The 13,663-nt window shown below is 39.0% G+C and overlaps 1 protein-coding gene across 1 annotated transcript in view; it reads right to left on the bottom strand.

Moving 5' to 3' along the window:
• The window catches only part of edc3 (enhancer of mRNA decapping 3), a 39,022-nt gene extending 25,562 nt beyond the window's left edge, over positions 1-13,460 (bottom strand). Inside the window, 3 exon segments of the mRNA NM_001126590.1 lie at positions 6,337-6,638; positions 7,228-7,423; positions 13,447-13,460. Coding sequence (NP_001120062.1) covers positions 6,337-6,638; positions 7,228-7,391 — 466 coding nt within the window. The 5' untranslated portion in view covers positions 7,392-7,423; positions 13,447-13,460.
• Positions 13,461-13,663: the final 203 nt, after the last annotated feature.

Raw genomic sequence — 13,663 nt, 5'->3', positions numbered from 1 at the left:
TCCTGGAGCCAGCCTGGCTTGCTCCGGAAATGCACAGAATTGACCCTTGAAACGAGCAGACAGGAATTACAGAACACAGTCTGATCATTTCAGGACAGCTTTGTTTAGCAAATTTACAAGAGGCACAATTAGGCTCTGTGGAACATAAATTAATAAAAGAATAATTATTAATAAACTTAGAGCAAAAACAATTTAAAGCCTGGGATAACTTGTATTTTTACATATTTTGAGTATTGCAGCATTATGCATAAATGAAAGAAAGCATGGCTTCTCCCAAGTAACATCCTATTGCAATGAATACATTATAGGATATTGATTCAGACATATAAAAGACACAACCCTAAGAAGAAACCCCATTTTTTATGTCCTTCCTATACCTGGATTCTGATCCACTCTGACCTAGCTAAATTATGGTCAGCCATGCCCTGATCCATCACTCTCCCTGCATTTGCTAATGAACCCTGGCACTTTCAGAACCATGAACCAATAATGCTAATTGAACAAGCCACCTAATGTTTTAAAACTAGATCCATATAAAATCTGTATGCTGCAGAATGTGGAGCCATCCCTATAACAAATTAGCTGGAATTGGGACATATGCCACTGAAAAAGCCATCCCAAGACTTAAATTGTAACATGCCAAAACATACATAAAAGTAAATTACATTCAAACCTGTAGGAATAACTAACTGGATGCCTTCCTGCTGAATTTTCATGCTAGACATACTTTGTACAGAGGCAACAGACAGAGGACAGCTAAACTGGTGCACCCTGCTAAGCTGCCGAAGCCCAGGACATTTTTCCCAGACTGGCAGGCAAAATGGGCCAAACGGGCCAAAACTGACAGCAGCAATAAAATCTCCAAATAAACAGATAATAAAGTTAATAGACATTAACTCTTTCTATAACCAGAAAGAAGTCAAATGAGTTTCTTTGCCTGAAGTGGCATTTTACCAGGGTGAACAATAAGCCTACTCCATATCTATTAAATAATCCAGTTTATATTGTGTTTACTTAACAGGAAATCTTCTAGTGGAGGATACAATAGCATGCTCTATACTAGAAATAACACTCCTCTTCCAACCCACACCCGAGTCAGAGAAGGAGGGTAGCAGCATGGCTCTGTTGCTTCAGGTGTAAAATGACCTGCATCAAGTCCTAGAACCACAGGTTACCTATAGAAAAGTCAGTATGTAATGTGGTGGGTTGTTGAGAAGTTAGTGATAAGGCAGTTGTGGGATGCAATAGGTAGCGGGCCTGGATCAGGTTTCAGAAATTGCACCCACCCAGGACTCTAAACCAGTGCCCCTGAAAACAAGCTGTAACAGTCCAGAACTTGGTTTAGGTGTTCGTGCATACCATGGATATATGCCTATTTTGCTTAGAGACAGAAATGGTGCATACAAAACAAAATGTCTTGCTCAAAATAGCTACAGACTTATCTGTAAACACTGTACTCTGAACAAATGGACATACATCCTGCATACTCAGCCAAAAAAGTAATAAATTGCAGACAGACTCTGAAAAGAAGAGTTATGCTTATTTATCTTGAGGTTTCCGATGTACAAAGGTGTGTGGTTTTGTCAACGGTTCATATAATTTGTATGCTTAAAATGAAAATATACCCCTCTTTTTGACATGAACACATTCATTCAGTAACCCAAAAATATAATAAATATAAAAGGTTTTTTTTCCCGTACACAAACATAATTGATTCCACAGATTGAATGGAACCATGTTAATCTGATGAGCTATTTACCCACATTTCTTTGGTTCACAGTGTAATGCACCATCACCTTGTTTCAGCGATTGATTCTGGCGCTTGAAGTCCCTCTGCTTCCCATAGTGGGTGGTGCACAGACTGTCTGGAAAGCAGAGAAACTTTAAGTCCCAGAATCCTAAAAGGGATTCTGTCATGATTTTTATGGTGTACTTTTTATGTAAACACTCTTTACATAGCAAATAATTCCCTCTACAATAAAAAGTTTTATTCCTGAACCAAGATATGTATTTTTTTTAATTGTAGTATTGGTGTGTAGGCAGCCATCTCAGTGCATTGTGCCCGAGTCTGAGCTTTCAGAAGGAGCCAGCGCTACACATTAGAATTGCTTTCAGATAACCCATTGTTTCTCCTACTCCCATGTAACTGGAGGAGTCCCAAGCCAGACTTGGATTTCTTACTACTGAGTGCTATGCTGATACCTACTGGGAACTTCTACCTTGCTACCTTCCTATTGTTTTGCTCATCAGCTGCTGGGGGGAAAGGCAAGGGGTGATATCACGAACTTGCAGCGCAGCAGTAAAGTGTGTTGAAGTTTATCAGAACACATGGCTGTTGCACCCTGGGAAATGAAGAATTTGGCTAGCCCCATGTGAAATTTCAAAATTAAATATGAAAAAAATCTGTGTTTTTGAAAAACGAGTTTCAACACAGGATTCTGTGGGAGAAGCTCTATTAGCTGATGCGTTTTGTAAAAAACATGGTTTTGCCATGACAGTATTCCTTTAAAGATAAACTAAACCTTTTATTTTAAAATTCCTTAACAGACTTTAACCAGCCCCAAAATAGCATACCTCTCTTCCTATACTGAGTCTTATATCTGTTTTAAGATAGAATGTGAAAACATGCTGCAGAAATCACTTATTTCCTTATCTAGTCCCTCAAAAAGCTGTCTACTGTGCATGCTTGCTGCCTCTTGAAACAATAAAAATCAAACAGGCATGTACAGTAGTCAGGTCTTTGACCAGCTTCCTATTCAAAAGGTGGCCATACATACTAGGGATGCACCAAATCCAAGATTCGGTTCAGAATTCGGCCAAAGATTCAGCTCCTGGCTGAACCGAATCTGAATCATTAAAACCATGTGACTTTATTTGTCACATAAACATGGAAGTTGAACATTTTTCACTGCGCGCTTTCACCCTACCCATAAATTACATATGTAAATTCGGATTTGGTTCAGTATTCGGGCCGAATCATTTCCGAAGGATTTGGGGGTTGGGAAGAATCCAAAAAAAGTGTATTTGGTGCATCCCTAATACATAGATTGTGGGTGTGTATGAAAAAATATGTTTGTCTACGAAAAAGTAGCATTTATAACAAAACTTGTTTTTTGAGCAGAACCATAAGAAACAAAATCTGTGCGTGTATGGTGGCCCACCAATCCTAGCCAAAATTCATGGGCTATCTATATACAAAGGGCAAAAAGTATTACAGCTTACTACATTAAACCTGTAATGCACGTATAGATATCCACATCTATAAAGAGATAGCACAAGCTAGAGAGATAAACTTGTATACTCCTTAAAGATAGGAACTGCATTTATAGCATTACAACGGAAAAATGTGAGCAACATGGTAATTTCCAGCTTGGTTTTGCTGGAACACGTTCAAAAGGATAAAAAGGTAAAGTGCTATGAAATAGATAGTGATGACACGTTTCTGTTTTTTTTTTTTTTTTTCTTAAAGAGGAAATACTGCAATATATATAAGGAAGAGTGGAGCACACCCTATAGAAATTCAAATGCCTTGGGTGCCGGCTAAAATGAGGAAATTTCTTGAAAAAAATCCAACGTTTCGAGTACTGACTGTACTCTTCCTCAGGGACAAACCAAAAAACCCTTTTTTTTTCTTTGGTTTGTCCCTGAGGAAGAGTACAGTCAGTACTCGAAACGTTGCATTTTTTTCAATAAATTTTTTCACTTTATTGCCAAGTCCTTGTGTGTGCGGCTCTCTGTCCGTATATATGCTTTAAATCATAGAATTCTAATATAAACATAGTCTTTAAAAAATTCTGTACAGATTTTGACATAATCAAGATAATGTTTAGTATCCCCCCTTTTAGCAAATCTGTCTCTCTCGATTCCCTCTCTATGAAAGAGTCAATTGACTATTTTAATACATTATTTGTGTGTACTTTCTTTGCCCAGGCATAGTATTTTAGTTAGATGTCAGTCTGCCTGACTCTTGCATGATGACAGAATGGAGACAGATTGCAGAGAGGGGTGTACTAAAAATTATTTTGATTTCATAAACTGCAAAGAATGTTTAACTTCATTTAATTTAATTCAATGACATGTAAGAAATGTGAATTTTTGCAATCGTTCCCAGTTTAAATATACAGTGCCAGAACCCTAGGGAACACCATCCCTGAAGGCCAGCTTATAACTAAAGAACAGATTAGAAGGACTTAGAAGGATCAATAAGTGGTTTATTTGCAATTCAAGCATGCTTTTCTGGCCCAATTCCTAATAACCCTGCCATGCCTTACTGAGATTACACTGAAATCAAATTTCCCCCAATAGTTATAAAATGCAAGTTAAGGAGGCACTACAAAATTTAATGCATAACAAATTTCCTTCAACGTGAACTCAAAAATGCTTGAGGTCGGAAAAAATACGAAAGAATAAGTAGTTGTCTAATAGAACCTTATTAACTGGCAGGGGTGAACACTACAGTGGAGTAGAAGTAAATAATACTTGAGCGTCTCCAAGTAACCCCTACAACTGTAAAGTAGAAGGGGTGCTTAACAGAAGACACCCAGCAGAACACCTCCCCAATTTCCTCCATGCCCAATTGGGTAGTGATTTATACAAGTAAATAGGGCTGAACCATTGTCCCCTCTCCCCGCTGCTTAATCACGGGACAAGGGTCACTAGTCTGGTCAGATTTTAAAGGGGACCTGTTACCCTAAGAAAAAACTACAGTTTTGAAATTCACAATCACAGCAAGCAGGCAAGTGCCATTTTATTGGTAATGTTATTAGGACAAGCTTTGCATCATCTGAAAATTAATGCACCAGAATGGGGGCCAATATGCCCATGCACAGGCACAGGCACAGGCTACAGAATTATAGACTGTAGGGAGGGAGGGGAATGTGATGAGTGCAGCATCATCTAGAAATTGCTGAATGGGAAGTAAAAATAATTTACTGCCCTGCCACTATGCCTGAGGCACAGAAGCAAGGCAGGTAATATATGATTGACAGCTCCGATTTTCAAATACATTTATAACAGATATGGATGATAGAAAAAACAATTATTATTATTATTATAAAGCTTTTTATGTATGGGTGACAGGTCCCCTTTAAGTTTAGTAGTTTAGTTTTATTCTCAGTAATTTCGTTGTTAAAACAACAAGTTGTGTGTGACTGTAGATGACCTATACAGTAATTAAAAGGGAGGTGCAGAGACATTTGATGTTTTACAACTGAAGGCGTATTGTGCCAAACAAAACAATAGTCTCTACTGATGAAGGTTAGATGCTCTTATTATTTGCCTGCTTCTTATCTAACTGCAACCTGCTGTGTGCACTCCACAACAATCCAGTCCGGTGTGTGTGTGTGCTTCCTGCTTTTCTCTGTGCTAGTCTCAAGTGAAAAATACATGCTTTATAGGCCTATAATCAGCAAGGTAGTTTATACTTGCTTTAAAGGGGAAGCTCACCTTTAAATTAACTTTATCTAGTATGTTATAGAATGGCAAATTCTAAGCAACTTTTTAATTGATCTTCATTATTTACTTGTTATAGCTTTTGAATTTGCAGTTTTCTTCTATCTCCATGCAGCTTTTAAATGGGGGTTGCTGACCCCCAGAACAAAAAAACTATTGCTCAGTGAGGCTACAGTTGTAACAAAAATTAAAAATACAAATAAAAAATTAAGACCAACTGCAAACTGTCTCAGAATATCACTCTCTACATCATGCTAAAAGTTAACTCAAAGGTCACCCCTTGTTGCATGGGTATGAAAGTTTTGGATAGGCGACTGGTGACACCAGCCTGTATGCCAGTTGCAAATCTGGAGAAAATACCTTTGTTATATGTGCCTGAAAACCCACTCTTGAAGATCACAAGGGCGAAGACACATGGGACGATTAGTTGATGCGACTTGAAAAATTCAGTGGCGGTGACTTTCCCGTCATAGGGTATTATAAAAGTTGCTGTAGGCTTGCCCTACACGGATTAGTTCCTGCGACTTTTTAAAAAATATCGGCTACTAAACCCTGCGTGTGTCTTTGCTCTAAGGAGTGAGGTTTGTGGAGAAGTTTAATTTGGTGTCCTAGATATTACTGTAAATAATAATTCATTATCCCCTTTAGATCTTCTATTTAGTGATATTCCTTTCTACAATAGAAAAAGTAATTTGAATGACTTGCATAACAGTTATTAAGTTATGAATTATATTTCCAGACAATCTTGGTCCCCTGAGAATTAGTTTAGAAATACTAGAACACAGTACAGTAAGAAAGCAACTGTACAAAAAATATCAGCAATAGAGCTGGAGATAAAAAAAAAAATTTAAGCTTTGACATTTACAATCTAGCTGTATAACTTACAGGAATTGTGTCTTCTGCGGAAGTTTTTGGGCTGATTGGCTGCTTCACTGTGCCTGTCTATATAACTTTTAGAACAGGGTTGCGGTGAACTACTAGATGGCTCAGTGGCCTTCCCCTCCTCTCGGCCAGGAATGTTCTGGGCAGTGCTTTGTGCTACCGTTGGCTTCTGCTTGCTGGTACCATTCTGCTGACGAGATGGCAGGTATCCAAAACCTGTAGAGTGGTCATTCAGCTGATCACTTGTGAACTTCAGACTTTCCGAAGGAATTTCAAGAATCTTTAATTCCGATATGTCACCAGCCCTGAGCACAAAAAAAAAAAAAAAATAATATATATTAGATATTACACATACCAGCCACAAAATCAAAGCACAGTTTACAATACCACCTTAAAAACTGGTACATGTGATCATGAACTGTCTGATTTAGGTTTCAAAGAAGGAATTCAGGAAGGAATACTGGTGTATTTCCTATAATTTTAAAAACTCAAGCATGATCTAAGGACAAATCAGAAAGGAGGGTAGAAAGCAATGACATGCATCACATTAGGGCTCTGGCACACGGGGAGATTAGTCGCCCGCAGCAAAACTCCCTGTTCGCGGGCGACTAATCTCCCCGAGTTGCCTACCCCTGCCATCCCACCGGCGAACATGTAAGTCGCCGGCGAGATGGCAGACGCGGCGGGGCGATTTGCGCGAAATCGTGCCGCCGCGTCTCCCATCCCGCCGGCGACTTACATGTTCGCCGGTGGGATGGCAGGGGTAGGCAACTCGGGGAGATTAGTCGCCCGCGAACAGGGAGTTTTGCCGCGGGCGACTAATCTCCCCGTGTGCCAGAGCCCTTAGAGTTACTTTTTACTGTATGGCATCAATCCTTAGAAGCATCAACTAACCTGAAGGTGACCTCTGGCACTAAGCACTTAACTCCATTGTGGAACGGCTGAGTAAGGGATATTGTTTGATTGATTTGATCCACAGCAGATACACAGCCTTGATAAACTCCCAACGTATTTCCACAGTTTATAGATACAATACTTCCCAGCCAATCTGCAGCCATATTGTATAGCAACAGTATATGTAACAAATGAGCTGAAAAACACAATATACTTATTAGTAATAAGGCTCTCAAACTCAACAAATGGCATTCCAGTTAACTTATTCTGCTTAACTCATTTATGAGCCAAGACTGTTTTTATAAATTCCTTAGTATCGTAGAAACTTTACTCTTAGTTATATGTACAGTTATGGAACCAAATATCAGGAATTCTTTAAAAATGAGAAGCATCACGCTGGAACATGTATTAACTAACATGAAGTACAACATAATGTCTAATTAAAGGGAAACTGAGGATGATATAAACAAGAAACGGAATTGTATTTATAAAAAAATATATATTTCTCAAAAATATGTTAATGTTTAATAGTTTTAGGGATAGAATTTGTGTGTGCTTACTCAACCTAACTGCTGCAAACAACTAAAGGTTTGACCGATTCAGCAGCTAAACAGCCCATGTATGGGCACTCCTGATGGGCCTGCCCGACCGATATCTGGCCTGAAATCGGCCAGATCTCAATCGGGCAGGTTAGAAAATCTAGTCGGATCGGGGACCGCATCGGCTCGTTGATGTGGTCCCCGGACTGACTTTGCCTATGCCCGTCATTATAATTCAATCATTTGGCCCCAGGGCCAAACGATCGAATTACCTGGATTCTCCCGATATCGCCCACCTGTAGGTGGGGGATATCGGGAGAAGATCCGCTCGCTTGGCGACATCGCCAAGCAAGAGGATCTGCCAGTGTATGGGGACCTTATGGCATACTGTGTTTCAGTAGTGCATCACAAACTGCAACTCATGATGGAACCAGCTAGTTAAAGGAGACGAAACCGGTCAGGGATTTTCAGCATAAGTGTGTTTGTTTCAGCTGGAAAAAAATATCATGAGTAACATTGGCAAACCAGCTTTAATGGTAAATTTTGCTACAATCATTTGTTTTTTTGTTTTGTTTTTTTTTTAAAGTGCTAGTTAAATCTAAGTAAGAGGTTTGTTTCTTTTTACAGCAACTATACCCATTAAAGGTTCAGTACACACCTAAAATGCAAAATTTGCTAAAAAATAAACATAATACATAGTACTACAGTTTGCCTATCATTTAAAAACCCATATTTTTTATTTTTGCCATTATAAAGCACTAATTTGAAAGTTGGGCTATTTTCACTGAAACTATGCCCTCTCATTATAAATAGGGTAACTTTGTTTATAGTTCCCTATCTACCTTTGAACAAACAAACTCAAAACAGCAGCCTATGAGCAGCTAATTATCAGTTTACTGGTAATTAGTTTTATCAGGTCCTTTGATGTTCTGCAGGATCAGGAAGTAACAGGAAATACTACAGTGAAACTTGCTTGATGTCAGAAACCATGGATATTTCTTAACTAAAACAATATGCAAAGAATATGTGCAGCACATCCCTACTTATTGAGCTCATGTTGAAAAGGAGGGTAAATACTGTTGCTTTAAATGACAAAACAATCTAGATTCATTTCACAGTATTTATTATAAATAACAGTAATAATACAATTATTATTATAATAAAGTGGTCAGTAGACAAAGGTCAAAAAAAGAAAAATAGTAATCTCCCTTGTTTCATAATAAAAATATAAAAGTAGAACCACCGACCACATCATATATTTTTAGCCAAACGTACTTTAAATTAATTGGCAGAAATAGAACTTATTGACATAGAAATAATAATAATATAATTATCAGCGTAAATGGCACTCAAATACAAGTGTGTGACACACAGAAAAGGGACTCAGCTTTCAGCATGAGTTCAAGGACTAGGGTTTGTGAACATAGTTTTTTCCTTCTGTTTTAATCACTAAAAATCTATGGTTTTTGTTATTTCTTGAGCTAAACTGCTCCTTGGGAGAGTCGATTCAGAGACAAGCATAGCAGGTACTAAAAGTCTTTTACAAGTATCCTTAAAGGAGAATGCAAGTCAAAATTTAAAAAGCATACTGCCCAATAGTCCTCCTATTGTTTAGTAAAAACGCCACACTTTTGACTCACCTAATCAAATATTTACTCACTTCCTTCACATTTTCTAGAACAGGCAGCCATCTCTAAAAAGGTATTCTCCCTTCCTTTCCCTCCTTGCTTCATACTGCACACGTGTTTCATTCCCTCCCCCCCCCTCCCCTCTGCCAGATCAGCTTCTGATTGGCTGGTGGGCATGTGTAGCTCAGAACAGGAGACAGGATCAAGTTACACATATGCTCAGAGAATAGGAAGGCTGCCGCTGGCACCTACAGGAAGGGGAGAGAGATTTCAGTGATGTCACTGTAGTCTTCACACTGCTGTAGGCTGCCAGCACCATATCTCAGAGAAGCAAGCAGGGATCTGGGAATTTAAATATGCAGTAAGTACTTAAAAAGAATGCCTTTAGACTTACTTTTAATTTATATTAACCTTTCATTTTCCTTTAAAGTGATTTCATTGCTTTCTACATCCAAGCTCACATATAGTTGTTTGGTTTATTGTCAAAGTAGTCCTTGTATAAGTTTATTAGGAAGTTTGCTAAAAATGCTTAATAGTATACCCCAGAAAAGGTAAATAGTGCTGGGGAACAATCAGCACTTAATACCCAAATAAGGTTGTTAAAAATACTAACAATGAACCTCCTTACTATTATAACTAAAATTATTCCTTCGCTCGCCAGACTACTGACACATACTATATGTAAAACATAAATAAGCTGATAAACACCACATAAAGGCTATAAACTTATTAAATGCAAAATGATCCATACTTTTATTTAGTCCTTGATCCTTATTTCTCTGTCACACAATAGATGTTTACGATGTCTTGATGTTTTTTTTTTTTTGTTAATTTAAGCAAAATCCATTGGAGTGCTAGGACATTTTTACCCTCTAAATACATGTGATTTACACTAGCCTGGGAAGAAGAAAAGGCATCAAGAGTGGATGCTCACAAGCGGGAACAGAAGTTACCGCAAATTGTTGGTATGAAGAGGAGTGCGCTTAAAGGAAAAGTAACACTAAAAATTTTTAAGTAAAAAATCTATTCTACCCTGCCCCAATAATTGCCCTATCCTGCACACCATTTATTATAGAGCTGGGCGGTATGACCAAAAATTTATATCACGGTATTTTTCAAAATTATATCGGTGTCACGGTATTTGACGGTATTTTTTTTTTCCATGCATGATTAGGTGTTAACCCCATTTCCTAATAAATTAGAGAATAATTACTGCAGTATTGAAAATCAGAGTCAGGCAAGCGAAGGATCGGCAACAGAAAGTCGTAAGGTAAATCAGGCAGGCTTAGTTTCCCAGGCAAGGCCGCAGACAACATAGCACAGGAGGAGGTGTTTGATAGCTTTAAATACCCCCCACGCATGCGCAGAACCGGCACCGTCAGCGCGTCACGGACGTGCACGCTTTGACATGTACGTGCGCTTTGACGCACGCGCACCTGGACCGCGTGAGCAACGTCCCGCGGACAACGGAGGCGCGCAAGACCGGGCCGCACAGGTGAGTACCCCGACACCCCGGTATTGCGGTATCTGAAAAATGAATATAGTTTTTAAAAAAAACAACGGTATTCGGTATTAAACGGTATATCGCCCAGCCCTAATTTATTATTTTGAATGCTTTATTAGAAATACCTGCTAAAACTTGGCTTTCGTTCATTTGAAATAGGGCGATATGGCAATGCAGAAGCAGAATCACTATGCAACGATTGATTGATCGAGCCTAGCCTGACTCCTTCCTATACAGAAGGAAGGCTAGGTTTGATCAATCAATTCTGTGCTGCATTGCCATATCGCCCTATTTCAAATGACCAGAAGCCAAGTTTTAGCAGGTATTTTCTAATAAAGCATTCAAAATAATAAATGGTGTGCAGGATAGGGCAATTATTGGGGCAGGGTAGAATAGATTTTTTACTTAAAAATGTTTAGTGTTACTTTTCCTTTGACCAAGTGAGATCTACTTTAAGTGGGGTTATTATTGCAGGAGAGACTGTTGCATAAGAATATGGTACAGGTCACATGTTATCCAGAATGCTCTGGACCTGGGGTTTTCCGGATAAGGGGTCCTTCTGTAATTTGGGTCTCCATACCATAAGTCTACTATTTTAACTTTTAAAGGGAATGTCAAGGCAAAAAAAACAGTATTGCACGTACTGACTAAACCTAAAAAGAAGCATATTTGCAATGTATTTCAGTGTTCATCTCCTCTCTCTCCTGAAGCTGCGCACAAGAATCCTTTCACAGACGGCAAAACCATCAGTGCTGCTCTGCATTCAGAAGGGCAGAGCAGGGTTATTTCTCACTGAAATTAGCCTCAATGATAAATAAACAAATGAAACAACCCTGCTCTGCTTCCCTGCCCTTCGGAATGCAAAGCAGCACTGATTGTTTTCTTTCCAGTCTGAAGTACATTGCAAATATGCTTCTTTTTAGGTTTACAGTCAGTACGTGCAATATTGTTTTTTCCCCCTTACATCTCCTTTAATTAAACCCAATAAGATTGTTTACCAATATCGATTAATTATATTAGTTGGGATCAAACACAAGGTACTGTTTTATTATTAGAGAAAAAGCACTCAACTTCCAGCAGTTATCCACCAATATTAAGAGATCTACTTTTCCCAGCATTGTGTGGAGGCTACATTTATCATCCCCAATACCCCCTTTCAGTGCGATGTTTTCTTCTAAATTCATCCTTCCCTACCCCTCTTAAAGGAACAGTAACACCAAAAAATGAAAGTGTATCAAAGTAACTAAAATATAACGTGCTGCTGCCCTGCACTGGTAAAAGTTGTGTGTTTACTTCAGAAATTATTTATATAAATAAGCTGCTATGTAGCCATGGGGGCAGCCATTCAAAGGAGAAAAGGCACAGGCACATAGCAGATAACAGATAAAACACTATTGTATTCTACAAAGCTTATCTGTTATCTGCTATGTAACCTGTGCCTTTTCTCCTTTTTTCCAGCTTAAATGGCTGCCCCCGTGGCTACACAGCAGCTTATTATATAAATTATAGTAGTGTTACTGTAGCAAACACACCAGTTTTACCAGTGCAGGGCAGCAGTGCATTATATATTTATTACTTTAAATCAGGGGTCTCAAACTTGTGGCCCGCGGGCCATTTGCGGCTCTCGGTACAGTATTTTGTGGCCCGCACCAACGCCTTCTCAAAAGCAATGAATGGATCATGATTTTTATTGTGATTCAAGGGATAATGCAAGGCACGGCGGGCGGGAGCTGCTGATTGCGGAAATGACGTTATGCCATCATAACAGTTATTATGGGAAGACGTTCTGTGTACACAATTAGCTGCTAAGGAGCTAATTGTGCACACAGAACGTCTTCCCATAATAACTGGTATGATGGCATAACGTCATTTCCGCAATCAGCAGCTCCCGCCCGCCGTGCCTTGCATTATCCCTTGAAAGCCAATTTTTTGTGAAATCCCTTATGCGGCCCAGCCTCAACCTGACTTTGCCTCCTGCGGCCCCCAGGTAAATTGAGTTTGAGCCCCCTGCTTTAAATCTCTTTCATTTTTTGGAGTTACTGTTCCTTTAATGAGCTGGTTTGTCATGATCTCACATAAGGACCAAGGACCAGTTGTGGTTTTATATCACTTTGGACATACTATAGGTCTATAGTTTGCTATAAATGTAATTACAATCGTAAGGCAGCAATTTTTGTTAGAAGTTTGCAATGCTGTTATTGTTTGACAAAATGAAGAAAATGTTTCCAGTCTGAAGATTTTAGTAATTCAAACTCTGAACCGAATCCTAAGTACCTACGGAATGAGAACACATGATATATCAACTTTAGGCTATGACTGATGTATAACCCCAATTAAAACAAACGATTACAAACGGAAACATATACCACAAAATGACTGTTTTTACGAAACTTCACACATTCAGTGCTAAACTACACCACAAAACATTCTGTAATTTTGTGCAAGTATATCCAGAAAACCCAAGGCGAGACAAGGGCTTTAACACAAAACACAGCCATTCAGTGGATCCCATAAAGATACACAGGCAGCCGTTACAAATGATACATACAGAGCAAATCCCGGTCAATCTAGAAAACCCAGCGAAGCAGCAATCAATTCTTGAAACTTCCGGCCCCGGTGCTCACTTACAACGTCACTTCCGCAATGGAAACTTTCAGAGCGTTTACCGCTGCATATGCTTTGAGGAAGCCGCGATGTCATAGCCATGTGATCAAGTTGTGGTTTGAAAGGAAAGGCGTGATGTAACATAGGGGCGTGTCTAGCGC

The sequence above is a fragment of the Xenopus tropicalis genome, chromosome 3 (genome assembly GCF_000004195.4).
Source record: "Xenopus tropicalis strain Nigerian chromosome 3, UCB_Xtro_10.0, whole genome shotgun sequence".
Classification (NCBI taxonomy): domain Eukaryota; kingdom Metazoa; phylum Chordata; class Amphibia; order Anura; family Pipidae; genus Xenopus; species Xenopus tropicalis.
Note: the sequence above shows the minus strand (reverse complement) of the source record. Positions and strands in the feature narration are given on the sequence as shown.